The sequence below is a fragment of the Anguilla rostrata genome, chromosome 19, assembly GCF_018555375.3.
Source record: "Anguilla rostrata isolate EN2019 chromosome 19, ASM1855537v3, whole genome shotgun sequence".
In the NCBI taxonomy this organism is placed as follows: Eukaryota; Metazoa; Chordata; class Actinopteri; order Anguilliformes; family Anguillidae; genus Anguilla; species Anguilla rostrata.
Window position 1 is genome coordinate 12,381,464 of NC_057951.1, and position 27,989 is coordinate 12,409,452.

The 27,989-nt window shown below is 49.0% G+C and overlaps 3 protein-coding genes across 8 annotated transcripts; 1 reads left to right on the plus strand and 2 right to left on the minus strand.

Annotated features, from left to right (window-relative positions):
- The first annotated feature begins 325 nt into the window (after window positions 1–325).
- etv6 (ETS variant transcription factor 6) lies at window positions 326–20,981 on the plus strand. 4 transcript variants are annotated; one of them, XM_064318688.1, is made up of 8 exons: window positions 326–705; window positions 4,801–4,930; window positions 13,490–13,657; window positions 15,398–15,526; window positions 17,642–18,148; window positions 18,671–18,813; window positions 19,186–19,286; window positions 19,649–20,981. In XM_064318688.1, the coding sequence occupies exons 1-8, from the start codon at window positions 673–675 to the stop codon at window positions 19,749–19,751; spliced, it is 1,314 nt and encodes a 437-aa protein (XP_064174758.1). In that variant the 5' UTR covers window positions 326–672; the 3' UTR covers window positions 19,752–20,981. The 4 variants fall into 4 exon arrangements, with proteins under 4 accessions (XP_064174758.1, XP_064174760.1, XP_064174759.1 ...); XM_064318690.1 differs by having other exon boundaries at window positions 4,804–4,930; XM_064318689.1 differs by having other exon boundaries at window positions 330–705; window positions 13,493–13,657.
- Window positions 20,840–23,661, minus strand: LOC135246053 (zonadhesin-like). Its single transcript, XM_064319546.1, has 7 exons — window positions 23,625–23,661; window positions 22,572–23,469; window positions 22,346–22,448; window positions 22,221–22,303; window positions 21,978–22,051; window positions 21,750–21,784; window positions 20,840–21,372 (listed from the first exon to the last, which is right to left on the minus strand). Exons 1-7 carry the CDS (start codon window positions 23,659–23,661, stop codon window positions 21,220–21,222), a joined length of 1,383 nt encoding a protein of 460 aa, XP_064175616.1. The 3' UTR covers window positions 20,840–21,219.
- On the minus strand, window positions 23,596–27,922 carry LOC135245824 (telomeric repeat-binding factor 2-like). 3 transcript variants are annotated; one of them, XM_064319132.1, is made up of 8 exons: window positions 27,675–27,922; window positions 26,919–27,014; window positions 25,860–25,892; window positions 25,498–25,628; window positions 24,746–24,823; window positions 24,480–24,617; window positions 24,184–24,312; window positions 23,596–23,624 (listed from the first exon to the last, which is right to left on the minus strand). In XM_064319132.1, the coding sequence occupies exons 1-7, from the start codon at window positions 27,817–27,819 to the stop codon at window positions 24,190–24,192; spliced, it is 744 nt and encodes a 247-aa protein (XP_064175202.1). In that variant the 5' UTR covers window positions 27,820–27,922; the 3' UTR covers window positions 23,596–23,624; window positions 24,184–24,189. The 3 variants fall into 3 exon arrangements, with proteins under 3 accessions (XP_064175202.1, XP_064175200.1, XP_064175203.1); XM_064319130.1 differs by lacking the exon at window positions 23,596–23,624 and having other exon boundaries at window positions 24,091–24,312; XM_064319133.1 differs by lacking the exons at window positions 23,596–23,624; window positions 25,860–25,892 and having other exon boundaries at window positions 24,091–24,312.
- Between the last annotated feature and the right edge of the window lie 67 nt (window positions 27,923–27,989).

The window sequence follows — 27,989 nt, forward strand, 5'->3', positions numbered from 1 at the left end:
AATAATCAGCCTTGAAATATAGTTCAAAGATAAAAAGTAAATAATTGTACAGATGAAAGTAAAGTGGTGGTGCTGATAGCTGCAGATTTAACTTGTGGTCTTGTGAAAAGGGATAATACAAGTTATGATTTGTATAACATTGTTTAAAAAGAAGAAACGAGTGAGTGGAGTCAGACAGGTCAATTACAATTCCTAATTTAAAAGCGCTGTCTCTTTTCCTTGGTTGTTTTTCCTATGGACTTCACGCCCAGACGCCTCAGTTCCTCATTTCCTTAACACACCCCTGTAACATGATCGGCAGTTTCCTGGGTTGAGTTCCCCTTTAAGGAGGCAGCGCTCAGTGCTGGGAATTCACGTCATTTCGCCACTTAAATACCCAAATCAATGAGCACTGCGTTGTCCGCCTTTCAGCGTCTGTCTTCCAGGAAGAAACTAGTATAATCAACACATCGCAAAATGTAGCCCGTCGCACCAGGAGGATAACAAAGAAGTTACGTTTGTCTTCGACGTGCACGACCGTTTAACCGAAATATACACATTAAACTTGAGTGCGACTCCGATGGAAACCAGTGCAAGTACTGGAGTCGGATGCGGATGATTTTCTGGGTTATTTCAAGGAAAAGACGGGGGAAGGAAAGTGGGAAAAGCAGAACTTCCTGGATTGACTGAGACATGTCCGAATCCCCGTTGCAGAATAAAATTAAGGTATTTGCGGATTTCTTTCGCTCCCATTTGCCAGGTCTTAAGAGGTGGACTCCCCCATGTTACGCTTGATCGCATCCTATCGCTGAGAAACGGCGCGTTTGTGTTTGTTATCATCTGTTGCCGACGGGCTTATTTCGCTGTCGTATTGTTTTACAGCGCTCGGTAACGTGCAACGCTGTGCGAGCCAGTTCCGCTATGCAGCAGAAGTAGCTGGCTAACTCTTTTACTGTATCCCACTTTTCTTCGCAACGTTTAGCCCGAAATTTTCACTGCAGTTAACGATAACGGAAAGGAAAATGAAATGCAAATATTTAAGAAATTAAATCGTAAACACATTTGTTTACAGTATATTCACAGTCCCTATACACCCGTAGCCTAACAAAGTTGGCTAAGTTGCGGTGGTGGGGTTGTTGAATAGTCTACATTAAGCAATAAACTTTATAATAGGAATTTCTTTAACTCAACGCACGTGTCATATTGATGACAATTCAAGCGTCAATGCACTCATTTGCACGAAACACGTGTGCTTTTCCCCTCCCAAATCACTTCATGCAACGAGTTGGTGGACAAACTATGATTTAAATCCTGCATAGAGTTCGACTGTTGCTATGAATGAAGTTTTTGTTCCGTACTTGAACTTCAGACTCCAGAAAACGTCCTTGATTTGGCAAGGGTGACTTGTTTCTTTTTCGCAGTTTACACATGCTTTGGATTGAATTTCCTATATTTAAAAAATAAATAGTCACTTCTAAGTTTATTTTCTGGGACGGAAGCTACAGTTGCTAATAACATAAAAGCGAGTGTATTTAAACATGCTCAATGTGTCTATCACAAAACGCAGTGCCAATAATTAACTACACAGGAAGAGTTCTCTGGTTGAAAATTAATGAAATGCTTCGTAAAAAATGAAGACACGCAGCAAGTGCACTTATTTGAAAGTCGTGATAAGTGATAACGTCCTTTCAAACAAAGTTGTTTACAACTTAATTGTATCTCTCTCGCTCTCTCTCTCTCTCACACACACACACACACAGGCAAGCAAACAAACACACAAACTCTCTCACACACACACACAGTATGTACATACATATATGTAATTCCATTTTACTGTATCATTGTACTTTTAGTTTCGCTCAGTTCTGTGCAGTTCCACCCCCCTGTAAAGGGCAATCATGCTAGTGCTGGTGTTGTGGAATTGAACAATTATTAAGTCTCGTGCCTGCATTTGTTTATCATTGCCCCAGGTGGGTGTTCAGCATCCACATTCTCCCATTTCCGCTGGTTTGTGCTGAGCTACCTTATCTTTAATTCCAGCCATGATCTTTTTCTACATATAATTTCTTTTTGTTCAGGGTCAGTGTGCCGGAGTGTAAAAACATCTCTCCAGCGTTCTAGGCCTTAGCAACAGCAGGCCGTTATAATATCTAGGTTTTCTGTCAGGGGTTTTTTGTGCCATGTTTGAATGGAATGTGGCTGAAGACCACTTTGCAGCTGACACGAGGAGTCCATTAGATGAACTGGCGGATTGGACTGTCACTCCACCTGGCTGAGGTCACCTGGTTGCCACTGGCAACTTGGAAGCGTTGAGTGCGAGGCGTTACCTTGCCGTACCGTGCGGGCTTTGAACTGAACATCGGCTAGACACCGTATCCTTCACAACGGCTGGACGCCATAGCCTAGCTCGCCGGACGGTGGGCAGGGGGGTTGTTTACATGCGTTGTATTTGATGATGAATGACCCTACAATCCCTGCTCTTTCGTCCTGACGGGAGCAGCTGACTCTTCGGTGAGTTTAGAAGCAGCTCCTGGCGCAGCGAGACGGTGTGTTGCTCTGGGCTCGTTGGCTTGGACTAGCTTATACCGCATGCAAATTCAGGCAGATGAGCCCCAGCTGAAATTTGCTTTTTCGTTGCTGTTCGTCGTTGAGCAGGGGGTGTGAAGCTCAGCTGTCAAACCTACCCCGCTATGACTGGACCTCTGGTAAGGGGGGGCGGGGGGGGGGCTGTTTAGGCCCTGTATTCCAACCAGGCCTGACCAAATTCTTAAGAATGTGATTCTCATCGCCCCGCTCCTCCCCAGTTAACCAGGCATCACTGCTTTTCTGAACCAGGGGTAGCCTGGAGATCTTGGTTTGGCGGTCATACGCGCTTGCATTGAGAGCCAAGGCAGTCTTTCATAGCTGATGGCTGGAGAATATGCTAAGCAATATAGTCCAAATTTGTGGTATGAAAATTGCCATTTCCTGATGAAACGGGAAAAACCACAATATGGCACTGGTTTAAATAATAAATGGCATTTGACTAGGCTAGTGACTTTAATTCATTAGTAAAAACGTAATTTTTCTTCCTGAATAATAAGTACATGCAAATGGGTAATATACCACTGGACTTGAGCAGTTTTTTTTTCAGACATTTATGTTTGTTAGAGTTATGCTGTTTTTCAGTACATGACAGAATCTATGCATGCATATTGTGTGTAGTGTGTGTTAAAGATATTTGTGTTTTGATTGTGTAATCGCCTGCGGAAAAAGAAAAACATTTTTGTTGCAACTCAACTGAAATAGGTTTGAAGTTCATGCAATTTATAAGGTTATCTAAATTACCTCAAGCTTTGTACGAATTGACCTGCTCTTTAATTTGGCCTGACCACAACCCTAGACCATATCCGAAACCTCAACCCTAAATAGTATTAACCAATCCCTCACACTGTGTAATAAAGTGTGATTGTATAGCAGTTACGCAGTAACAGTGTTTGTAATTGCAAAGTACTTTTCTTTTTTTATGAATTGTTCATTACAGGGGAAAATGTCTGTAATATAGACCGTAACCTATTTGGCTTGCGTAGCCTTGGTTCCACGTTCTCACAGGCATTACATTACACAATTACACAATTAACACCATCTCTCAGATTTTAAGATCCCATGGGTGATATTGGTTTGACTTGCATGTAAAAGGAGACAATTTTTGTGCCTTAATCACTTACCCCTTTGGGTTAATTATCATTGTGTATTTGTTATGAACCTGGTTTGCGTAAAATGTGCTTTGCACTTGTGCCCGAGGCTGCGGTGGCGGTGTTTCCACCGAGATTCAAACCAGCAACCTCCTGATTATCGAATAATTTCCCTGGCCACAGCAGTGTCAGGGCGCTGCCTGCTGTATCGGTGATCGTTCTCATGCCCTGCCATTGTACATGACTGCAGACAAAACCCACTGGACCCATCGAATCACAGAAGAATTTAGCTTACCTATGAAGTCTCATTGCTCCAGCCAAAAAAAATAACCTTGGGGGGTGTCTCGTGGCGTAGCCTGTAGAGCACTGTCCACACGCTCGTTACGAGCCGCGACGCCGGCAGTTAGAGTCCGACCACCGACCTTTGTCGCACGTCTCTCCCTCGCTCTCCTCCTAGTTCTTCCTGTCTCTCTACGCTGTTCTGTCCAATAAAGCTAAAAAAAGCCCAAAAACACATTTAAAAAAAACCTTGATTTGGGGCTACCCTCAAATAGTGAGCAGGACCACTGTCCCCCCATGACCTTTTTATTTACACCAGGGGCAAGACAAACTGAAAAAGTGTCTTCCATCAGTAAAGACTCGTATCATAGACCCGTCTCAGTGTTTGCATACATGCCACATTCATTTGCACATTGCGGTCACACGACAGTCGATTGTAAGGTCGTGATTTATGTACTTCGTAAAACTGGCAAATCAGCATGATTTCAATAAGTTCACTTGTGCACAGTAATGGTGGTGGTGGTGGAGGGGGGGGGGGTTTGACGGAAATGTTTTAGATTATTTTGACAGGCTCAGACATATCGGCACTTAGTCACATGTGTGTGTTTGCACTGTAAAAGTGAGTGTGCTGCAGTAACTTTTGTAGGTACTTTTATTTGAACAAAAGGCTTTATTGACATTGAAATGACAGTAAGTGGGAGGAAGGGGGTTGGGCTTTAGAGGATGGGGTTGGGGGTTAAAATTCCCTGCTTGGCCAGGCTTTTCCTGCTTCAGTAGGTTGGACTGAGTTTGTCCAGTCATGATATCATTTGTTTGAGCGAATGTGCTGTGGCCTTCAAGGTATGTGCTGTGTTCTGTCTGTTCATAGCAGGAGAGGATCTCATTCAGTCCTTCAGCCAGCCCCGTGCCAAACTCCACTTCCTCCCCTCTTCATGTTCCAGCACCTCGGCAGGCCGGCAGGATGGAAGGAGAGCCAGGGAGCCTGCCTGCACACCTGCGTGAGTACAGCGCGCTCATGTGCACGCACACACACACACCCACACCCATACACACTCACACACTCTAATACACATACACATACACACACACACACATGCACATACTCACGCATGCACAGACGCACACATACATATATACAAATACGTGCACACATATATACAAATACGTGCACACACACATGCAGACATGCGCACACACAGACAAGGCACACACACATGCGTTCACACTTGCATACATACATACACACTAATACACATACAGTACACACACACATGCAGGCACAGACGCATACATACATATATACATACATACATACACACACACACACTCAGCCCCTGGGTGTCCTGGTCTCTCCGCGGCTGCGGGTCAGAAGCGTAGCGGGAACGCGGCGGTAACGCGCGACCCCTGAGCCGCCGGGCCCTTAAAGTGCGCCGCCGGCCGCCGCCGCTCGCTCGCTCCCTCACATTCGGGCTCTCAGATTCCCACTCGCGCTTCCTCCTTTTGTGCCGTTGGAGAAAGGGGAAGTGCATTCCCGCCGAGCCGCTGGCGCTCCCGCCGCCTCGCGCCCGAAGCGGGGTCCGGGGTCATGTGCGCAGGGCCGCTTATCTCCCGCTCCACTTCCTGGTGCGCGCGCTTGGCACTTGGCGCGTTGGCCTTTGGATCGACAGTGAGAGTATTTCCTGGTTAGAGCGTCGTTCAAAGTCTCTATTGGGTGGAAGACTCTTTGTTTTTCTTGCCACTGCTGTCAAAAAAAGAAGAAAAGGCTTGTGGGGGGACAGTGGTCCTGCTCGCGATTTGAGGGTAGACCCAAACCAAGGTTTCTGTTTTGTTTTTGTTTGTTTTTTTAGCTGTGAACTTGCTGATAGGGTTGATTACCTTTTATAGACCAGCGTATGGGCCTTGTCTTGTGTTAGAGAACTCTGCCCTACTACATCCAATGTTTTTTTAAAATCTTAAACGTGACTGTGCAGCGAAATAATAATGGCACGTTTTGAAATGTGCGCAGTTTAACTCCTCACCCGTGTTGTGGCTGAAACATTCACATGACTATGGCTTGAAGCTCAGACTCAAACATTAAATAAATGAATAAAATGTAGAGTGAATGGGTGATGTGTGAAATGCAGTGGATGGGTGAGCTGCGCTTAAACAGGGAAGGAGGTGAAGGAAGGGAGGAAGTGTGCTTTATTTCCTGGAGGGGAAGCAGCTTGGGTCAGCTGCCAGTTGCTCATGGGTCGTCTGACAAGAAGAACACTGAAGAGTCAGCGGTGGGTCTTCTCACTTCTGCCTGTGGATGCTGCGCACTGCAGCCCAGCGCAGAGACGCTACCGATAGCCTTTAGCCTACGTTTTAAGTGTTTATATGGTTGTCGTTATCGTGTTTTACTGTACCCAGTTGTTAGTCAAAAGTGAATAAGTTGGTGACGGGGCCGTGTGTTCATACTGACGTTCCCAAAATGAAAGCGGTGCGTAATTAGGGTGTAATGGCACCGTGAGCAGAGCGGTGAAGGATGTGTAGTAAATGGTGGTCAGTGAGACGGTGAGGTTTTCGGTTTAAGGCCGTCGGTAGAATATCTGCGCTGACAGTGAGGGGATATTAAGTTGATGTGAAGTGCAGTCGGGACTGAAAGCTGATTGTACAGTAGAATGTACAAATCAGATGAAAATGTTGGGACTTCGGGCTCAGGACTTGTGGTGCCTTTGACTTTGGTGAGGACCCTGCAGTATAAAAGAGAGGGGGGGTGGTTATTCACCCTGGAAGGGTGATCGCTGTGTGGGGTTGTGTGCTCATGTGCATATCTGTGTTTGTTTGTGTGTGTGTGTGTGTGTGTGTGTGGGTGCACGTGTGTCTTTCAGTGTGTGTTTGTGTCAGTGTAGGGGTGTGTGTGTGTGTTTCAGTGTTGGGATGGGTGTGTGTGTGTGTGTGTGTGTGTGTGTGTGTGTGTTTCAGAGGGGAAATTTCCTGCCCCTGGAAGCTGCTCTTTTCTTCAGGAATTTCCTGAGTGGGCAGACGGCTCTTCCTGAATAATGTTTTCTGAAAGGGAAACTGTTCTCACCGCCAGCAGCCAAATAAAGCCCAGGCAGGCCAGCTCTTCCCCACAGAAACTCAGTCACTGTTCCACGCTCGCAATAATGGACTCAACGCGGAACAGACCTTTGTGTCTGGAAACACACACTGGTCAGAGATGGGCTCCGTGTTCTCAGATCTGCTACTTTGTGTGTGTGTGTGGGGAGGGCGGGGGGGTGCCTTTCTGTGGAACTCAGTTTGGGTAGGATGGGCCATTCAGGTGTATATTTCATATTGTGAATAAGGAAAGGTGCTGAATAATATGTCTGTATTTATATATATATATATATATATATGTGTGTGTATGCTCTCACAGCCCATAATATTATTCTGGATTGGTGGTTGTTCCTGCAGTACAATGAGGAAGATTTCTGAGGGGTGTGAGCACAAAACAGATACAGTGATCACATGACTCAGTCTTGTGTTTATACTGTCTTGTCCAGAGAATAAATCTGCACCTTCTGCAGCTGTGGGTCCTCTCTGTGCGAGAGGCCAGCCAGATTTCACACAGAAATGCGGGAAATGTCTGCACCATGTTGAAACCATATTTATCTAGTTTATTTGAAAAACTAAAGGTTCAAGTTTGCATTGGTGTATTCTTCATATGGTGAACAAGTGCTAGATTCCTCTTTTGGAAGTAGGCTATATGGAATGGTCATCTTGGTGAGGCTGGGCTCGACAGGGAGAATTGTAGTGAGTGTTTGACCGTATAACCGGGGTATTGTTTGCCCAGGTTTATAAGGAAATATGGATTTTCAGACCCTGAATGTTTCGGTGGAGTACTTGGGTATTTGGATAAATCAATATTTCCTGATTAACCAGGAAAGATCACATTGCTATTGTAAGGTAACTCTGTCTCAGTCTCAAACATATGGACCAGGAAGAACACAATTTACTTGGCAAGAGCTTGTGTTCGCTGAACTCTCTGTTGCTTGTCATGTTAATATTGACAGTTATTTTTGGTCTGGCGCCCATGCCGTTTCCCCGTATGTTTTGGTCAGGTGCGATTCCTTCCGGAACACGCCAGTCAAACTCGCCCGGCTTTATGTATGACATTAACGTTTGAAGACACTGATGAACTTTTGAAAACCTACGACACTTGGGTCATGGGCAACACTTTTTTTTTTGGAGAGCCGGGGTTACTGTGGTGGCCCGTGCCTACCCCCTGCCCCCCCCCCCCCCGCGCAGCCCGGTGAAGTGGGGGATCGACGGGCGACATAGCTCAGGAGTGGACGATTGTCTGGCAGTCGGAGGGTTGCCGTTCAAACCCCGCCCTGGGCATGTCGAGTGTCCTTGAGCAAGACACCTAACCCCTAACCCCTAACTGCTCTGGCGAATGAGAGGCATCAATTGTAAAGCGCTTTGGATAAAAGCACTATATAAATGCAGTCCATTTACCATTTACCAGGTTCTGGTGAAATGTGGCGCTCAGGGGCGCTGGTGCGGCGTTCCCGCCGTCGTGTGACCGTGCGACGCTGGCGGCGGGTTGGCAGCGTCCGGGTCGAGGCGGCGGCAGGCGGAGGAGGAAGTCGGGGGTGAGTCTGTGGCGGTGAATGTGCACTTCAGAGAAACTGCGCGCGGGCCTCTGGGTTTCCATCCGAGAGCCGCGAGAACCAAAAAAACAAAAAAAACAAAACGAAATTAAAAAAAAAAAAAAAAACTTCAGTGACAAGAAACGGCTTGCCTCCGGAACCCCGCCGCTGCCACCGCAGAACAGGTTTGAGCGTCTGAGCGTTTCCCCCGGCAACGCAGAGACGGGCTGGGCCGGCCTTCTTTCACGCTCGCCTGGCTAACCCCAGCCATTAACCATGACGAGAACGCAACAGACAGAGGGGTACTGAGAGAGGATGAGCCCGAACCGAAACCCCACCTCCCGCCATGTACAGGTGTGAGGTGTGGAGGTCATGTGACCCGGGTCACAGCGGCTTTGAGAAGAGGAGAGAGGCCTGCCTCTGCTTCCTCGCCCCGACGCTGCACGTCAGGGAAACGGAATCCGAAAAGCTCGGGCGTGACTCACTGGAGCTCGAGCGTTCATTGAGCAAACTTCCTCCCCCATTATGAACGTGGTGATTCAGGTCGAGGCTTCGCAGCTGGATTTGTGCGAGCTGCAGACACCGGCATGTCGTCTTCGGAAGAGCAAAGAAACAAGCGGGCAAGAAAAGCAAGTTATATTACATTACGCCCTTATCCAGAGCGACTTACAATACATTTTTTACATAGCATTTACATCGCATCTATTTATACAGCTGGATCTGAGCCGAAGCAATGCAGGTTAAGCACCTTGCTCAGTTGTACAACAGCAGTGTCCAACCCGGGATTATGAACCTGTGACCTTTAGGTTACAAGACCAGCTCCGTACCCATTATGCTGCGCTGCCGCCCGTGCGTGGGAGCCCCTTCAGCCCGGGAGTAGCGCCAGCGCGTCCGTTTGGGGTCTGTTTGGGGCGTGCTGGCGGTCCCCGAGGTGAACGCCGGAGTCACAGACCTGTCATGGCTGATAGAGTTCACACACTGACACAACCCAAAGGCTTTTTACAATGGACGAGGCTCATCATCTAGCTTGGGCTGTTAGCAACACTGGGGGGCGGGGCGGGGGGGGGGGGGGGGGGGGTACGGACGGAGAAACAAGATATATGAATGATCTCATCCTTTCCTGCTCATTGAAAGAGCTCGCGGGTTGCCTGGGCAACACAAAGCAGCCTCTGGAGCGCGCCTCTCCGACAGGGACGTGTAAATCTGCAGCGCGGTGTGCCGTAGTCAGAAGGGGATCGAGCGCACAGAGTCTTTCTTTCGGTTTGACGTGACGGCAGGGGGGGTAAATTGTTCTGTCCTGTTTGTCTGATGACGTACGCACATGTGCATTCCGCACCCCGAGGGGGGCTTCCAGCGAAATAGTTGGGTCTGGGCCCTGAAGACAGATGGTTTCTGGGAGGAGAGTTTGTGGGAAATGTGTGGCTGGTCAGTGGTGGGTGTTGGGGGGGTAGGGGGGGGGAGGCAGGGGCTGAGAGAGGGGGGCCCTGTGTGGTACAGATACTCTGCTGAGTGCAGGTGCACTGATCCTCCTTTCACCACTCTTTCATTTTCTCCCTCCCTCACTCTGGTGTGTGTGTGTGTGTGTGTGTGTGTGTGTGTGTGTGTGTGTGTGTGTGTGTGTGTGTGTGTGGGTGTGTAGTGTGTGTGTGTGTGTGTGTGTTGTGTGTTGTGTGTGTTGTGTGTGGTGTGGTGGTGTGTGTGTTGTGTGGTGTGTGTGTGTGTTGTGTGTGTGGGGTGTGTGTGTGTGCTGTGCATGTGTTGTGTGGTGTGTGTGGGTGTGTGTGGTGTGTGTGTGTGTGTGTGTGTGTGTGTGTGTGTGTGCGTGTGCATGTGTTGTGTGTGTAGTGTGTGTGGGTGTGTGGGTGTGTAGTGTGTGTGTGTGTGTGTGTGTGTGTGTGTGTGTGTGTGAGTGTATATACACGCAGGCCTGTGCTGGAGGCTGTTGATAAACGTCTCAGAGCCTCAGCCTGACCACAGGAAGTTTCCTTTGCTGGAAGGAGTTTTGTTTCTGCTGAAGGGGGAGGGGGGGAGATGTGGGGGGGGAGGGTACTTCCTGCTGAACAGAATGCGTTGTGGGAAGTTTTTGTGCTCTTTCCTCCTCCGCTCGGCAGCTGCATCGGGCCTCGCAGATGGCTGCAGCCGGTCCCCTGGTGAGGGAAGAAGAGGGTTGATTTGTGTGTGTAAAGAGAGCCTCACGCTGCCGCCTATTTCCAGTGCATGCCCAGCCGTGAGTGTCGACACACGGCCCCTGTGCACACGCAGCAGCCTGTAATTGGTTTCTGATAAGCAACAACAAGCTTGTTTCAGAATCCTTTAGCAACTTTCCCTGTGTTAATCAGTCGTATAAAATCCCAGAATGCACTGCTTCGCCTCCTCCTCCTCTTTGTAAATGCCACGTCCCATGCTATTGCTATTAGTTGCCTGTTGATTTGTTTCACTCCTGATATGTACGAACTCTGGCAGCCTGAGTAAGACTGATTTTACCTTACTCCCTTTACCCTTGAAAGTGGCTGGTGTAGTTAATAAAGCGGTTGAGACTGTACATGCTTTTTTCCCCAGAGGGCACAACAACGCCCCACCTTAAATTTGACCCTGTCACCCCTTCAAAGAACTTCCTGGAACTTTGTCTGGGCTATTCACCGAGGCAAGGTTTGGACTTGTTGTGCGGTGAGATAGGAGAGCTGGATCACAGGGAGGGGTTTAGAGAAAGCAGCGCTGCCTGCCTCGGTAGTGACTAGCTTGCTTTATCACCAGAATCTGAAATAAGGCAGGTCCAAGTTCTTTTTTTTCCCTCCCCTCCCCTCTGTCTTTATCGCTGCCTGGCTGCGCGCGGTGTGTGCAGGGAGACCGAGCACATGCCGCTCAGAATAGCCGAGGGGAAAAACGGAAGCTGACGGTCTGGCGGTAACTGCGAGCGATCGCTTCCTTTATTTGACTGTAGGGGAGGGAACGTGAGCTCCGGAGCCGGTAGGAGCACAGCTTTAAATAAAGTGAGCCCTGAATGGCAGGCAAGTGGTCATCCGCTGTCACTGTCGCCATTTTGCTATTGGGCGAAAATGGCAGCTGTCCAAATGAGTCAAAAGGGTATCAGGAGGTCGAGGGTTGTTGGCTCGAGAGGACAAGGTCTTGCAACTGTTTACCTGGGTGACAGTGTTTCCTTCGTAACAATGAACTTGCGTTACACCAAGGTTAAAATGATTATTGATTGGAATTGTTTCTTGTATTGCCGTTTCCTTCCACTGTGTTATGCACCAGTGTTTGATATTGATGAGGTGTAAAATATTGCATGACGCTGGTCTATATGACGTTTGGTGGACCGGTCAGGCAGCACCCCTTGGGTCCATATCTGTGAGGTTCAGTTGAATGTAGCTCAGTGGAGAAGTGGAATATGTTTACCAACGGCGACTCCAAGATGCTACCCACTTACCCTTATGTCACTGTTTCCCAAAGTGGGGGTGTAGAGAGATTTGGGGGGGGAACGGTGAGGGTTGAAGGACCAGAAAGAAAACAGCATCCTTGTGGCTCAAAAAATGTCCTATTACCAAAGTGGGGGGGCGACTGACAGAAAAAAAAGTTTGGGAACGGCTGCTGACTGCAGGGAAATGGCAGCAGGTGATTGGTTTGTTTTTTTTTGTTTTTTGTTTTTTTCCCAAGCACTTCCACCTACTTCTCAGCTCCTTATTTCTTTTGCCCGATTCCTTTCCCTTTCGCTGCTGCTCATGATTCATGCGCTGCTATTCTCTCCCCCACGCTGCGGCATTGTTTCACTGCAGGGAGAATGCTTTTGCGCCCACGTTGACAAAAATGGGCTTCCTATAAAATGTGCTTCCTCTCTGTGTTCGTTTCCCCCCCCCCCCAAACTACATCACCTTGTGAAAGTGTGACCTGCTGAATCGCCATATGCTGCTGTTATCTGGGGACAAATTCCCGAAAAACCCGCCAACAGACCCCCTTCGTTAGGATGCTGAACTCTCCGTGTACAAGCGTAGCGTAAACGCGTTGCAGTGATTGATTGTGTCTAGAAATGCCCCCGCCTCCCCCACCATCCCAGAAACAGGCCTGTCGTCTTACCTTATGTATCATAAATTTGGAGTTCAGTACCACACAGGAATCCCCAATAGAGCGGCAAAGATGGGGACCCAGCTCACCCTTAGCTGAGGAGGCCTCCAGGCTGGCCCTTGTCACGTCGCAGTCGACCAACGGCCCTGGATGTGGGGGGGACTTCCTCCATCCGTGGACGGTTCCTAGTGAGCCTGAGGTCAGTGTCTTGGTTTTGGTTATGAAACCAAACCAGAAGGTCTTCGGTTGGAATAAGGACATGCCATGTGTTCCCTCAGTGACATCATATAGAGGACATCAACCAGGCAACGGACCAGCTGGGCGCTCAATGGGGGGAGATATGGCAGGGAGGCTTTCCAAATATTATTTCCAAATGATATTTTTATGTTTTGGGGGGGAGGGGGCTCAAGACTGTATGCGGTGGCTTATCTGGGAATCGCACTCGACACAGTCACACCGCCAGCAGCCGTAGCGACAGCACTCTGCATCAGGACATTCATCACAGCACCATTTTCACCACTTCGCGGTGTCTCTTCTGTACTGGGATGCTAGTGCTGTGTCCTGAGACCTGTTCTGTTCTGGGACGGTAGTGCTTGTGTCCTGAGAACCTGTCCGTTCCCCAGTTCTGCTCTGGGTTTTGGTCCTGAGCCCTGTCCTTTCCCCAGTTCGTCTGCGAGTTTTGGTCGGAGGCGTGTCCGTGCCCAGTGGTGCGTGGTTTCTCGCTCCCCATGAGCCCTTCCGATGCCAACCTGTTGCTGTCCAGAGGATTCGGATCCTACCCTGTCCCGCCCCCCCAGTTGGTCTGGTGGTAGTCCGCTTAGACCCATGTCCTTTGGTTCACTGAGCCCTGTCCTTTGGTCCTGAGCCCTGTCCTTTGGTCCTGAGCCCTGTCCTTTCCCCCAGCAGGTCTGCAGCCGGTCTTCTGGAGCAGGGAGGACGTGTCTCAGTGGCTGAAGTGGGCGGAGAGGGAGTTCTCCCTCCACCCCATCGCCAGCAGCACCTTCCAGATGAACGGCAAAGCCCTGCTGCTGCTCACCAAGGAGGACTTCCGATACCGCTCACCTCACTCCGGTAAGCCCCGCCCCTATGGCCACAGCAGTATGGCTCAGAGTGGTAAGCTCCGCCCACTTTTCAGGACATCGCAGTCTTTTTTTTTTTTTTTTTTTTTTTTACATGTGACCAATCGCATCGCTTCACTGAAGGTGGGTCTTGAGCCTATGAGAAATATGAAATGGATCACACTTCTGCTAACTACCCCCCTGAGAATCTGGCCATTGTCTAGGCTGTCACCTCTCTGCTATGTTTATCACTGCTACAAGCTAAAATAATAGTAATAATAATAATAATAATAACTTTATTTCTGAGGAGCTTTTCATACAGTGCACCGAAAGCCCTTTGGGGAAAAAAGGACACAGAACAGCAGACACAGCTAAATAGCATTGGAATAAACAAATAAAAGGTAAAAGTAGCAATTCGTTTAAGTGGAGGAGTGTCCATTAGCGGGCCGGGTTCGCCCTGAATGGCCGATGGCTGGTGGGAGCTGCTGTTGGAACTTTTTCTTAGAATTTTGAGAGAGGAAGTCAAACTGACGGGTAAACAGTTGATCAGGAAGTGCTAGAGAGACCACATCAGTCGTTAGTTACGTGAGGAATTTCCCCGCAGCAGAGTAGCGCCCGGGGGCTGTGAAGAGCTGTTAGTCGCAGAGTGAGAAGCGAAAGAGGAAGAGGCTCGTCTTCACTTCCTCGCCTGAAAATCGGCTCCCTGGTTCTCTGCCTGGAAGCCCTGAGCTCGGGCCTATTTCGATATGCAATTTTCCTTTTCATAAACAGAGTTGTTGATTTATGGGAAGCTGTGAATGGTTCCCATAAATGAACTAAACCACCCCCCCACTAAACATAGCAGTTAAGGGTGTCATTTACCCACTTTGTAAAGGCTATAACCACATATAGTTATTGTTTTTTAAAAATCATTTTACAAAGAAGAGAGAGATTGACAGCTTTTAAATCGTAGGCCATGGATTTCACAGATTATTATTGGAAGAAAAATAAGACCGCTTTCATAAACAGGTAGCTTTTGCAGCATAGGCTGTGCATTTCCAAGATTATTATTAGGAGGAGAAAAATAAGACTTTTTTCATAAACATGTGAAATGGTGAAATGTGGGCGTGGCACCTCCTCGTCGTGACCAGCGTGTTTGGGCCTGAAGTGCGTTCCTCGGGCTGTTTGTGGGAAGCGAGGAGGCGCAAGGCAGAAGAGCTCTGTGATGAAACATTGCATTGTGGGAATGTGTCAGGAATGTGTGACTCAGTATTTTTCTGTTTTCTCCTGATTTATCACATTTCCAGGCCCTAAACTCAGGGGCCCACTTTTTGGCTTTTTTGCGGAATACACTCTCCCGTCAAAGAGTGTGAAAACGGCTTTTGATTGGTGTGCTTATGACCTGTCCAAGGCTGGTAGTAGTTCAGGTGTGTAGGGTCTCAAAGGTAGTATTATTACCTGATTAATCGGGGGGTCACATCCCTCTGCAGAGTTACGATGGGACTGTTGATGCACGGTGACTATGGGATGAGCCTCGGTGTGTGTGACGCAGACTGTGTGAACCCTGTGATGTTGGGATAATTGGGAGATTGGGGAATACTGTGTGTGTGGCAGTGTGTGGAGGGCAGTGGGGGAGTTTCTGTGCAGAAGCAGAAGGGTGTTGGGATGGCCGCTGACGCTGATGCAAGCATTTTATTGGGCGTGTGGGAGCTGGTAATTTGGGAAGTGGGGGGAGTTGTGCTGCCGTTGATTGGGGCCTTGTCCTGACCCGCAGGGGATGTCCTGTACGAGCTGCTCCAGCACATCCTAAAGCAGAGGAAGTCCCACTCCTTCTACCCCTTCTTTCCCGGGAACTCCTTCCACTCGCCACCGGAGGGCGCTGTGCAGCAGCTCAAACTTGAAGGTGAGTGTTGGCGGGTTGGAGCGCGGTCAACGCCACGCACCGTCACTGTCTTTGTCGTCATTAACCAAGTCGACTAACAGCCCCTGCAATGTTCCATAACGTCATGATGTAAATGGGACTCAATTCAGAGTTCGGCCTCTTGCCAAACGTTTCCCAGCGGTCCGGACTCCTGGCCCACGGCTAGCCGGGTTAGCTGTGCCAAGCGTAAGCTTTGTGTGCAAGCAGGAAGTCCACTAACCGTGCTCCAGTTTACCTGTGCTGGGTGGCTGTAGCCCAGCCCCGTTGGCTTCTGAGTGGCGGGTGACATCATCGCAGTCTCTCTCTGGGTGGAGTGAGTGTCTCTGCGAGGTCCGGTGTGGAGGCGGGACGTCCCTCCCAGAAACTATATTTAATATTTCTAAGGGAGAGGTGAAATTCCGCACCTCTGAGCCGTTTCTCCTCGCGCTCCTGAGTCACGGAGGCCAGGCCGTTTTTACCGCCAAAATATCAAGTTGGGTAGACCTCACGAGGACTGAGTGTGCCCCAGTGAGACTCACTTCCGGGTGCAAAGCACGTTCTCCCACGTTCAGCTCAGTCCATTCACATTAAGCATGGCTAAAAAATACAACCAACAGCTGACGAGTTTAACTTGTGCCATTCTAGTATGTGAAAGAAAAAGGACTGACCCACTTCAGGTGTTCAACCTTATTGTCTGAACGATGAATGATCAGCTGTTGTTATTTTTTCTGATCAGAAATGGTAACAGCCCTTGAATGTCTTCGAGCAGTGCTCTTTGCGTTGTGTGTTGACAGATTAATTGCTTTTCACTCCAGTCAGGGACAATGGAATTATTGGGCTGAGACGGTCACCACATCGCTATGTGGGTATGAAAAGGACAGCTGCCACAAGGCTGCGTTGTTAACAATCAACAGGACGACACCAATGGCGTACGCCCCTTACACCTAGGCTTACAGGACTGCAGACTGAGTGAAAGCCGTGTACGTGCTTGTGATGTGCGCTTTATGGCTGTAGAAGCGTAGTTCCTTGACTGAACCAGGGACGGGAGGCTAGTTTGTATTGTACCTGGGCCATTATTGTGCGGTGGACGGCGTATTGTTTAGCCGCACCCGAGGGGGGGGATTTCTCGGCGCTGCTGATCCGCAGACTTTGGACGAGCAGTGACGTGCCGTGACTCAGCAGCGGCAGCGGAACATGGAGAGTCTGCACTTTGGAATGTTGCCAGGGAAACCGGTTTTACAAGGAAGTGCGCTTGTTTTTTTTTTTTTTTTTGTTTTTTTTTCAACCTCTCCAAGTCCGGGAGCTGTGAAGGGAAGTCGGTTACTCTTGCGGCTCACAACTTCCTTGTTTTCTTTCAAGCCAGGCATGGGCCCAACTGCCTTTAAAAAAAAAAAAAAATTTAAGCAATTTACATAAAGTTTCGTTGTTGTAGTGAGGGGAATTTTATCTGATGCGGTGATTACCCTGAACACGCACTACCACTAGTTTCCCTGTCTTTACTCTGCCCTTCCACAACCTGCCCAGTAGAGCGCAGCACCAGTATTTTGTATCGGCTCAGATCAGAAGGCGCTCTTGTTAGTGTTTGTTTTTGCCACATTTGCGATTAGATGAAGTGCAGTGACATCTGCTGGAAACGCGTGAGAGTGTAATGTGAACTAGAAGGTGCGGACTCTGTTCTTCACACTACCCTCAGCACTGAAACCCCCTCCTCCCGTGTTGGACATTCGAGGAGCAGTGCGTGGTGGTACTGCAAAGTACTTCAGTGCCCTCTTAGGAGTCTTTTAGGGATGAAGTCATTTAAGTTTTGTATCATTCAGAAGCAGCACTTCAAGTCAAACTGTGATTTTAATGTGTGTGCAAATCTTCAGTCCTGTTTCACACTCCAAACTGTAAAGTAGTTGTGCGTGTGATTTTTACTGGGCATACTCTTCTGTAGCATGCGAGTGTCTGCATGTGTCATAACCTGCAGAGTTTGGGGCCCAGCAGCACGCAACACTTCACGGAGACCGTAAAGCAGATTTTCGATATTAGATCTATGGAATAAAATGAATGGCTGAGAGAAAAGCGATGTTGAGTGTTTTTAATACCCGTGACGCCCTCGTGTTTGTGTCCCCGCAGAAACGGTACGGCGAGCGCCCCGCGGTACGGAGCCCCTCCCTCTCCACACCCCCACCATCGAGCTGCGGCATCGCCCCCGCTCGCCGCTCCGCCCGGACGCCGCCGCCCGGGAGGACCCCCCGCAGGCGGCCTCGCAGCTGCCCGACAGCAACCACCACCCGGAGGAGCCGTACCCGCTGAGCGTGTCGCCGGCCGAGCGGGGGAACGGGCGCTGCGCCACGCCCCACGAGGCGCCCCGCCCGGGCAGCCCCTGCCCCGAGGGCCCGCGCGTCATCCAGCTGCTGCCCAGCGCCATCATGCACCCGCTGGTCCTCGCGCCCCGCGCCGGCCCCGTCGACTTTCGGGGGGGCGCGCGCGGGGCCCCCGAGAACGGGCGCGAGTCGGGCGGCGGGGGCGCGGGCCGGAACCTGGCGCCGCACCACCGCGAGGACCTGCTGTACCGCAACCACATCCTGATGCCCATGTCCCCGCCCGACGAGCAGGCCCTGCCCATGGGACGCATCGCGGGTACGCCGACCCCCCAGAACCCCCCAAAACCCCCCCCGGCCCACAGCGCACGTCCACCACACCTTTCTCTGAGGCCTTGGCACCAAACTGAGCGTTTCACAGTATTTTCCAATTTATTTCATTTTTCCAACACTTACTTTCTAGGTTAGTTAGGCCAGTTACCACAGCAAATGGTCCTTAACAAAAGAGATGTGGTTTTTTTTTGTGGGATTTAGAAAATATATTTAAATTAATCCTTTATTATCTAGATTAGAGCAATTGGGAGTGCTGCCCAACAGTTTGTAATTCTGCATTTGATAATTTCACAACCCACAAACTGATCGCTAAAGCGGATTATTAAGTGACTTGGCGAGTTATCGATCGCCATGAACAGGCTTTCGGCCTGTTTGTTGCGCAAAGTTTTACTGATGGGTAATTCCGTCATCCAAAATGCAGAAATGAGCGCAGAACTTTCACCCCTGAACCGAAAAGCAAAAAAACTGCTGACGGCGTAAGTATTGATAATGATTATCGTCCTCTCAGATTGCAGGCTGCTGTGGGACTATGTGTATCAGCTCTTGTCTGACAGCCGGTACGAGAACTACATTCGCTGGGAGGACAAGGAAACCAAAGTGTTCCGGATCGTTGATCCCAACGGTCTGGCTCGCCTGTGGGGCAATCACAAGGTAACTAGTGTCTGAACCTGGACCCTAACCACGCTAGGGAACTGGACTCAGAACCTAGACTGTCAAACCCTAAGGCACAATGTATAAGCTAGAAAAGTTAAATATGAATTGTTATGGTATTTGAAAAGGATAGCCCAAGGTGTGGTTTTGTACATAAATTATTTGCCAGATCTGTCTGGATGCTGTATTTGAACTTTTGAGATGAACCCCTTGTGACATAAGTTTAAATCATATTTGTGATGTCACTGTGTAAAATCAAAATGGGTTCTTTATGACCTTATTGCATGCGATCAGAATCTCAGGCCGTTATGTGAAATGGGGTGCTCTTTCACTAATCATGTGATCCCCTGTGGTGTGCGTGTTTAAAACCAGAACAGGACCAACATGACGTATGAGAAGATGTCCCGGGCCCTGAGGCACTACTACAAACTGAACATCATCAGGAAGGAGCCGGGCCAGCGGCTGCTGTTCAGGTAGAGGTGTCCGTCGCCCCCAAACGTACCTGTCCTGTCACCTGGGGCAGAAGAGGGGAAAAAACCATGCCCTGAACACGGCGCTGGCCTCGTGTTCGAGTTGGCTTGTTTCTTAAAACCATTCGCCCCGCCGCTTCACTTGCGAAGTCCAGCCCAGCTCGTTCATCAAAATCTGGATTAGCACCGAGCCGTTTGGAAGTACGCAGATAACGCTCTCAACTGGAACCTTATCCAGTCAACTCAAAATCTGTGTAAATTTAACTTTACCTTGCAGAGGTACTAGCGTTAGCCCTGTCTTATGCTATAAAAACGGATTAGAGCTGGTATTTTATTTTCCACTTTTTTCCCCCCTCTCTCTCCAGGTTTATGAAGACCCCAGATGAGATCATGAGCGGGCAGACGGACAGGCTGGAACACCTGGAGTCCGATTTGGACGATACCATGTACGTGAAGGAGGAATGCTGAGGGGCGCGGAAGGTGCCAGAAGACGATCAGGAACCCCGGTCCGGTACCTGGCCCGGCGGTAGAATTTTTAAAAACCCATCGTTCTGCACCGGTGACCTCCCGGAAAAGCCTGAGGTCTCGGTCTGGCTCTTAAAATCCAGGGACCTTGATTGCGTACCGCGGGTTTTTGACTGAGTGGGGGGAGGGGGGGGGCAGGTTTTACTCGTTTGATCAAGGTTTTTTTTTTTTTCCAAAGGAAACGGGGCCAGAAATGTTTTTAATTCAACATTCCTAACGAAACGTTCTGAGTTTCCATGACGATGGAAAAGCTCTCTCTTCGATCGGGATTTTTCGGTGTGGGGATTTTAACGTAAGCCTTACTCGCTGCCTTCCTGTGCAAATAAACATAAGGGAGACTTTAAAAGACCTTTATCGATACAGGGCAGAACTCTTTTAGGTTCAGCGAAATTGGCAGGTTTTATTTTTTTTCCCTTTCTTCTTTTAATGGGCTTGATTGCTGATTTTCTTGTGGGAGAAATGGGACATGTTCTTACCGAGCGCTTGTCTTCGTAGAAGAGAGGCACGCCAACGAAAGGTTAAATACAAATACCAAGAGAGAAAAAAAAAAAGGACTGTTGTTGGTCTCTTATTTCCTCCTCCTTTTGCCGGAGGCTTCCGGAAACTTCTGTAAGTCTACCTGTTTCTAGTTCCACAGAGCTTTGACAGACAACCCGCTGTACTGAGTTTGCCTGTGTCTGTGGTGGCTGCACGTGGCCTGACCTCGCCTCCTCCCAGATCAAACTTTATAGTCACATTCTTAATGAGGGCCAGAATGTGGGGAGCTTGAGGTGGTTTTTGTGAATGTCATAATTCTTTAGGGATGTTGGCAGGTTTGAATCCCAGGTTTGGGCGTTTGTACCCTTGAGTAAGGTACCTAAGCCTGGACTGCTTCAGTGCATGTCCAGCTGTATAAATGCACTCTGTAATAATGAAATCTGTGCGTGTTGCTCTGGATAAGGTGCGTATACTGACAGAATGACCAGCCTAGGAGGCTCCTGTGGGAGAAGCAGTGAAGTGCAAGGTGTTGTGCTTTCAAACACACCTGAGAATCTTGCTGAAGAACAATTTATTTAAAACACAGAATGCCAACATTGGTATGAACACTATTTCCACTTGGTACAAATGGTACTTCATTCATTTTTTGTTAAACTGATATAATGTCTCTTGCTCCTTCCTCTGGAGTTTTTTTTTTTTTTTGGAAAAAAACAACAAAAGGCATTTGGGAAACTTATAGAAAAGGATCCTTAGAAAACTAACCAACTCAGGACTCAGGTTCAATAAAAGAAAAAGTTAACTAACCATAACTCGGGTTCAATAAAAAAAAAAGTAAACCGTGCAAAAAACTTGGCATTCAAATATTGAACAGTTGAAATTGCGTTTGCTCTGGCCCTGAACGCCGGGAGCAACGCGGGCTCTCCGGCCCTCACCCCTACTTCAGCTTCATCATGGTCCGCCATCGGTCTTTGATGTTGACCGACGTCCGGCCCTTGAAGGGGAACCGGTCCCTGATTTTGGCCCAGCTTCCTTCGCCGTACTTTGCCACTCCTTGCCGCACCCACTCGCTCTCCTCTTCCGTCCAGGCCTGCAACCAACCACAGTTCATCCCATATTATAAAAAGTAGGGTTTTTTTGCAATGTTTCTTTTTCTAGAACTCCATTTTCAGTGTTCTAGATCTCCACTGCTTTCAGTTGCAGCGATTGTGACATCAGCAATAGAATGTTCCGTTACGAACGTTCTAATCACACGTTTGTGATCTCACAGCTTGTAGGGTTAACCACACACCACCATTGGTCCACCACTTTTGCACCAGCCAGCAACATCCACAAATTAGCCAGTAGTTTTATAGATAACGTAGCCCGCTAAAATGGATGAACTGTGGACGAACAGGTCTCCCGAAGCAAAAAGAATCATGTCAATGTAACGTAATAACCATATCAGTGAACAAAGAGGAAAAATACCTTCTTTCTCACGCTCCTTCTAGTCCTTTTAAAGCCTTAAAAAGCAATTGGACAAAAAAGAAAAACATTAACCCTCATGTGCAGCAGTTTATTTTCACATTCCACCATTTTAAAAAAAAGAAAATATATTTTTAATTTCTTGCATTTTATCCAATATCACGAAATGACTCCTGTACTTTTACACGTCCAAACTGAAGCAGTGCAGCATCCTACCCTGCCGGGCCTCACCAGAGAACAGGGCCTCCTCGTCGCTCCAGTCCACCTTCGTTTCTGTGGCGGAGTCCAGCATCCTGTGCTTTCTCCTGCAGGAAGAGGAAACGGGGGCTGTGTGTTTAAAGGCGCTGTCGCGAGGAAGCGCCTCTAAACCCATCGTTCTGCACCGGTGAGCTCAGGGAGAAGCCCGAGGTCTGGCTCTGGCTCTGGGAACAGGTGCCAGACAGGTAACGCGCGTGCACATGACAGCAGACTTACGGCGTCCTGCTGGGGGCGGCGGTCCCCGGGGCGGCGGTCCCCGAGGCGGCGGTCCCCGGGGCGGAGGTCCCCGGGGCGGCGGTCCCCGAGGCGGAGGTCCCCGAGGCGGAGGTCCCCAGGGCGGAGGTCCCCGGGGCGGCGGTGGTCCCCGGGGCGGAGGTCCCCGGGGCGGAGGTCCCCGGGGCGGCGTCCTCAGGGGTGAGCGACATGTCGCTGTCACTGAAGCGCCTGCGAAGGGGGCAGGGGGAGAGGGCTGAGCCAGCGTAACCCAGGCAACCCAGCGCCAACCCTAGCTGGCGCACAGACGCGACGGCGCCTCCCGGAGGCCGAAGAGCGGCGGTGCGGGCCTACCTGGCGCGGCGGTCGCGCGGCCTCCTGCAGGGCAGCACCGGGGACGGCGGGGCGCTGAACGGGGACTCCTCGCTGCTCGGGTCCTTCTCCAGGGCGTCCCGTGCTTTTTCGGGCTGGGCGGCGGGTTCAGGTGGGGGTGTCTGGGGCCGGGCCACGGACTCGCCTGGGGCAGTGTGTGGTTTTTGGGGCTGGATAGTGGGTTGGGCTGGGGCAGTGTGTGGTTTTTGGGGCTGGATAGTGGGTAGGGCTGGGGCAGTGTGTGGTTTTTGGGGCTGGATAGTGGGTAGGACTGGGGCAGTGTGTGGTTTTTGGGGCTGGATCGTGGGTTGGGCTGGAGCAGTGTGTGGTTTTTGGGGCTGGATAGTGGGTTGGCCTGGGGCAGTGTGTGGTTTTTGGGGCTGGATAGTGGGTTGGCCTGGGGCAGTGTGTGGTTTTTGGGGCTGGATAGTGGGTTGGCCTGGGGCAGTGTGTGGTTTTTGGGGCTGGATAGTGGGTTGGGCTGGGGCAGTGTGTGGTTTTTGGGGCTGGATAGTGGGTTGGGCTGGGGCAGTGTGTGGTTTTTGGGGCTGGATAGTGGGTTGGGCTGGGGCAGTGTGCGGTATTTGGGGCTGGATAGTGGGTTGGCTGGGGCAGTGTGTGGTTTTTGGGGCTGGATAGTGGGTTGGGCTGGGCAGTGTGTGGTTTTTGGGGCTGGATAGTGGGTTGGGCTGGGCAGTGGTGGTTTTGGGCTGGATAGTGGGTTGCTGGGGCAGTGGTGGTTTTGGGGCTGTAGCGGTTGGGCTGGGGCAGTGGCTGGTATTTCGGTGCTGGTGCCCCGCCTCCTCGGAAAGCCCTGGCTGTCCCTTCCGGGCCGCGGCAGCCCTGCCGTGGCTGACGAGCACGCCATTGGTGTTCCTGGCTGTCTCGGGAGGACAGCGAGGGCATGTGTGTCAGGGGGCTGTAGGTCCGGGACCCCGGCAGCGATTCTACAGGCGTCCACACGACTCACCTCCTGCTCACCTCGCCACCGCAACAGTGACGGACGCCACCCTGCTGATCCCCCCTCCCGCGTACCTGCAGCCCTAAGCCAGCGATTCAGCATCACCCCCATTCAGGCTTCCACTCATACCTGACACACGCATCATTCAAGAAGGCCTGCTGATACCCATCACACCACACACACACTCATACACTCACTCACTCATACCCACACACGCACACACACACATACACTCACTCACTCATACCCACACACACGCACTCATACACTCACTCACACACACCACACACACACACACACCGAACACTCATCACTCATACCACACACGACACACACGCATACACTCACTCACTCATACCCCCACCACTACACACACCACACACTTACACCACTCACACAGCACATCCGCATACTCACTCCTCATACCTACAGCCACCGCACCATCACAAATACCAACTCCTCACTCAATACCCAACACACAGCACACATACACTCACTCACACAGCACTCTACCTACATCACTCTACATCAACACGTGCAGACACACACGCACTCATACACTCACACACACATGTGCAGACACACACGCATGCACTCACTCACTCCTAGATGAACGCTCGCGCTCCCTCATACACACACTCACATTACAACAGGCGTTGTGAGCCTAGCCGAGGGTCCGGCTTCTCCGTCCCGCGAAGCTGGCTGACAGTTGCCCATTCCGGCTTCATACAAATACTTGCTGGAGATTTCCTCCTTTGCAATCTGAGACAAGCAGCACACAGGTAAGCGCTCCTGTTCTGGTTAGGACTCTGTTACCTGAGCATCTACTGTACATCAGAGTGATCCCTATGCAGCTTTATATAGATCCCTATACTAGGAAGACAACACAGCTTTAAAAAATAAAAATAAAGACGGACTTATGAACATACCAAGCGCAAGAAAGGCTGTGGCATGGTGAAGATGTTTTCGGAAAATTCCATCATTGATTTTTTGAACGCCTCGTAGCTAAATTGCTCGTAGGCAGGGTCTATCCCATACTTAGACAGCAACTCCAGAAGTCTTTTTTTCTGTGGGAAAACAAACACCAACCTCAAGCAACACTTTCACCTTTTGACAGAATGACAACTTCACTGCCAGAAGTTTCAGCACTGAAAGTTTTGGTATCTGACGGAGAGTCAGACTTTGGAGAACTTGCCTGTAAGTTTTTTGGGCAATCCCATTTTTGAATAAGTTCCTCCGGTTTCCTATGCTGCTTCCTCAAGGTCGCCACCAGCTGTTTGAGAAAGAGAAAGGCGGTGTGAGAGAACGGGACGCCTTGCTCAAACTCACGCACGTCCAGCGAGAGCAAGCGCTAAAACGTGCTGCAGAAGGACGTTCCTGCGATTCGCCTTCCTCTTCCTCTTCCTCTCCCAAGCCAACGGCCACGTTCAGGAAAGGTCCGGAACGTTACGCCACTCTGCGCACTGCACAGCAGTGAAATGGACCCGGATGCTAATGGCTGCCTCGTGCCATGGACCTCCACGGCATCGACATGAAGGCATGAGCCAAATGGAGCATCGACCAATCAGAACCTCTCCTTTCTATGTGCCCGGGCTCTTAATCACTCCTGGCAAATCCAAATGAATGGATTGTTGCTCTTATTTCTGCCCTTAAGTTTCAAACCCTTAGAGTTTCTTAAAACAAGGCCAGGGGAAGAAAAATGAGATCAAGTCAACCCATTGTCAACACCAGAATGCCACTTGCCATTTTAAATCCAATCAAATTCACAGAAGGGCTGTACTTGATCCTCATTTTTCTTCTTTTAAAACAGCGGTCATAACAACTTTCTATTCAAATCGTGGTCATTATTTGATATTACTCAGTTTTCTTGTCTTCGGAGTTCGGACAGACAGCAGTCCCCTGGCTCAGGTTACAGGGGCAGCTGCTGGCCCAGGGGGAAGTGCTCACCGCCTCTAAGAGAGACTTCTTAGTATCCTCCGCAACATGCCATGGAACAAAGATCTCCTGTTCGATGGAGAGGACCAGCCGCAAAGCAGACTCCAGCGGTGAGCAGTCTCCCTCGTACTCAAAGATTAAATCTGGAGGGGAGAAGGGGGGGCGTGGAAGCAATCGGAAACCAATTACTGCATTTTCATACACCACCTGAAATGATTTTGTCTGCCCGCATTTGAGTGCCGAATGTCAGCAGTGGCAAGTTTTATGAACCAAGGATCAAATGCAAGCAACGTGAACTGTTGCAACAAAAAAAAAGAAGCAGAACAGAGAAACTCGAACACAATGAACGTTTGGGAAGTCTGTCGGTGACCTACCGAAAGCTGCTGGTATTCCCCCTCTCATGTCACCTAAAGCCAGAGCCAGGGTCATCGACAGTTAAGTTATGTTTATTTGACATGGACATCACAATCACATTGGACAAACCAGATGCATTGCTTAAGTGTTTTAGCATACATGCTAATTCTCAACACTTGTCCACAGAAGGTTTTTGAAGAGAGCAAAAAAAAAAAAAAAAACTATAGAGTAAAATGTACAATTAAAATAATTATTGCAGTTATAAGCACAGTGCCAGCTGTGACGGAACCAAACTTAATGATTTATGAATCCTAAATTATAATTACAATTGCAAGTATGGAACATTTAAAAACAACCAAATAATCACATATCAATGTATGCCTACTCTGTGACTTATTCCAAACCCGAAAAAAAAAAGAATCTGATTTAAATCCTGCTCCCAACTAAAATTTTGGAATCCTTTGACAGATGGACTCATGACCATACTATGTATTTTTCTCGAGTGCTCTGTGGTCAGGAGAACACAGTTTGGAGTTGTGTGTCTCATCCAGAAAGATGCAGGCAGGTAAAGCTGACAATATCGTGTGCCTTAGCGTGCCTGATATGACATGAAGGACATGAGCTTACTGCACTCCAAACCTCTCTGTCCTCCATTATATGCTACAAACCATGCCCACTTCTCTAGCTGATCCACACAGCACAAATTAGGTCAGTGAATCTGCACAGGAGAAGGAAAATGAAAAATTTGGCGGGAAAAAATAGTTGAAAATGGACAGCTTTATTGACAAAAATCTACCAGGATTACCCCGAAATGTTGAACAAAGCTGAACAATTTACAGTAGTCGACTGAGCAGTTAAAATATGATCAACTCTATAGAGGGAATCAGTGCCCAGAAGGATTCAACAAAGATGTTCATGACCTCCGCTTTACCAAAGGAATATACGAAATTCACCTTGACGCAAAGTAGGCCTAATTATCATTGGTGCACGTATTTGGTGCAGAATAATGCATTATGTGGTCATAACGTACACGTGGAGTATCATTTTTTTAAAACGAGTCTTTTCCTGAAATTTCTCACCCGGTTTGTTGCAGTCATGGATCCGGGACAGGAACTGAATCACACGTATCCGTCTCTTGAACTTTTCCCTGTTTGCCACTGGCAGTGCAACTAAACCTGGATAAATCAGCGATGTTAAAACAGTCAAACGTATCAGAGGCAAACATACGTACCCAAACAGCCTAGCTGTGTTGCCACCCAATAAGGGTCTTGCTCATGTTCGCACAGAACTCAAATGCAATTTATACTGAACATGTATTTCCATAAAGGGTACAAAAACAACCAACAATGCGGTGTTATTATGATTAAGGTGGCAGCATTTTAAAATTGCCCAGATGTAATTATTACAAAATTCCTATTGCGAATTTCAAAATGGCTTGCTAAGCCACAACAGTACAGAAAGCCATTGACTCTACAGAACCAGTTATTTCATAACCATGTTTAGGCTGGCTAGCTCATTTAAAGTAGCTAACTACGTTGCATATCACTGTAAAACGTTACAAGCCGTAACTTGGCAATAACAATAACTAGCTATTGAATACTGCAAACGTATCATTTGCGTTGGTAATATTTTAGCGAACGCTAAGAGTAATTTACGAGTATCGAACTAGGTTTGATGCTTTCTTTTAAGTACGGTGTTATCTGTATCCCCTGTAATATTTATACGTCTGAAGTGTTACGCATTGCATTATTTAGTATAATGTTGTGCAACATCTGCGTAATGTTGTCGTCTCGTTTGTTGGGCAATAATTAAACTTATATTTTTTTTAAACTTACCTTTAATTACATCCCGAAATTTATAAAATTTCTCGTAGTCCGCGCCTCTGAAAGCGTTGATGGCAACCGTTGTGTACCAGTCAGCGCACCAGTCATTTACCATGCCTTGTATAAAGGCCTCCATCCTCGGATCCACAGATCCCATGTTGACCACCGAACGTTTCGACCGTTTCGACTGTTTTCTGTTGTTCCGCGCTCTTCTTCTGCTTCTTCCTCTACTGCTGCTTCTTCTTCTTCTTTGGTCTTTTACGGCGGTTGGACCTTTTTTAGTTGCATTACCGCCTCCTTCTGGATCTAACCATGTACTGCTGTCTG

Excerpts from the sequence above, each read along its gene's own strand:
- etv6 (XM_064318688.1), top strand. The coding sequence starts at position 673 with ATGTCCGAATCCCCGTTGCAGAATAAAATTAAG. Across the intron at positions 15,527-17,641 it reads GCAGCAGCTCAAACTTGAAG|AAACGGTACGGCGAGCGCCC; the intron begins GTGAGTGTTGGC and ends GTGTCCCCGCAG. Across the intron at positions 19,287-19,648 it reads GGCCAGCGGCTGCTGTTCAG|GTTTATGAAGACCCCAGATG; the intron begins GTAGAGGTGTCC and ends CTCTCTCTCCAG.
- LOC135246053 (XM_064319546.1), bottom strand. The coding sequence starts at position 23,661 with ATGGGGGTGATGCTGAATCGCTGGCTTAGGGCTGCAG. Across the intron at positions 22,052-22,220 it reads GCCGCCCCCAGCAGGACGCC|GAGAAAGCACAGGATGCTGG; the intron begins GTAAGTCTGCTG and ends CTCTTCCTGCAG. Across the intron at positions 21,785-21,977 it reads CGAGGAGGCCCTGTTCTCTG|GCTTTAAAAGGACTAGAAGG; the intron begins GTGAGGCCCGGC and ends TTGCTTTTTAAG.
- LOC135245824 (XM_064319132.1), bottom strand. The coding sequence starts at position 27,819 with ATGGGATCTGTGGATCCGAGGATGGAGGCCTTTATACAAGGCATGGTA. Across the intron at positions 27,015-27,674 it reads ATTTCGGGATGTAATTAAAG|GTTTAGTTGCACTGCCAGTG; the intron begins GTAAGTTTAAAA and ends TGATTTATCCAG. Across the intron at positions 25,629-25,859 it reads GGGAATACCAGCAGCTTTCG|ATTTAATCTTTGAGTACGAG; the intron begins GTAGGTCACCGA and ends TCTCCCCTCCAG.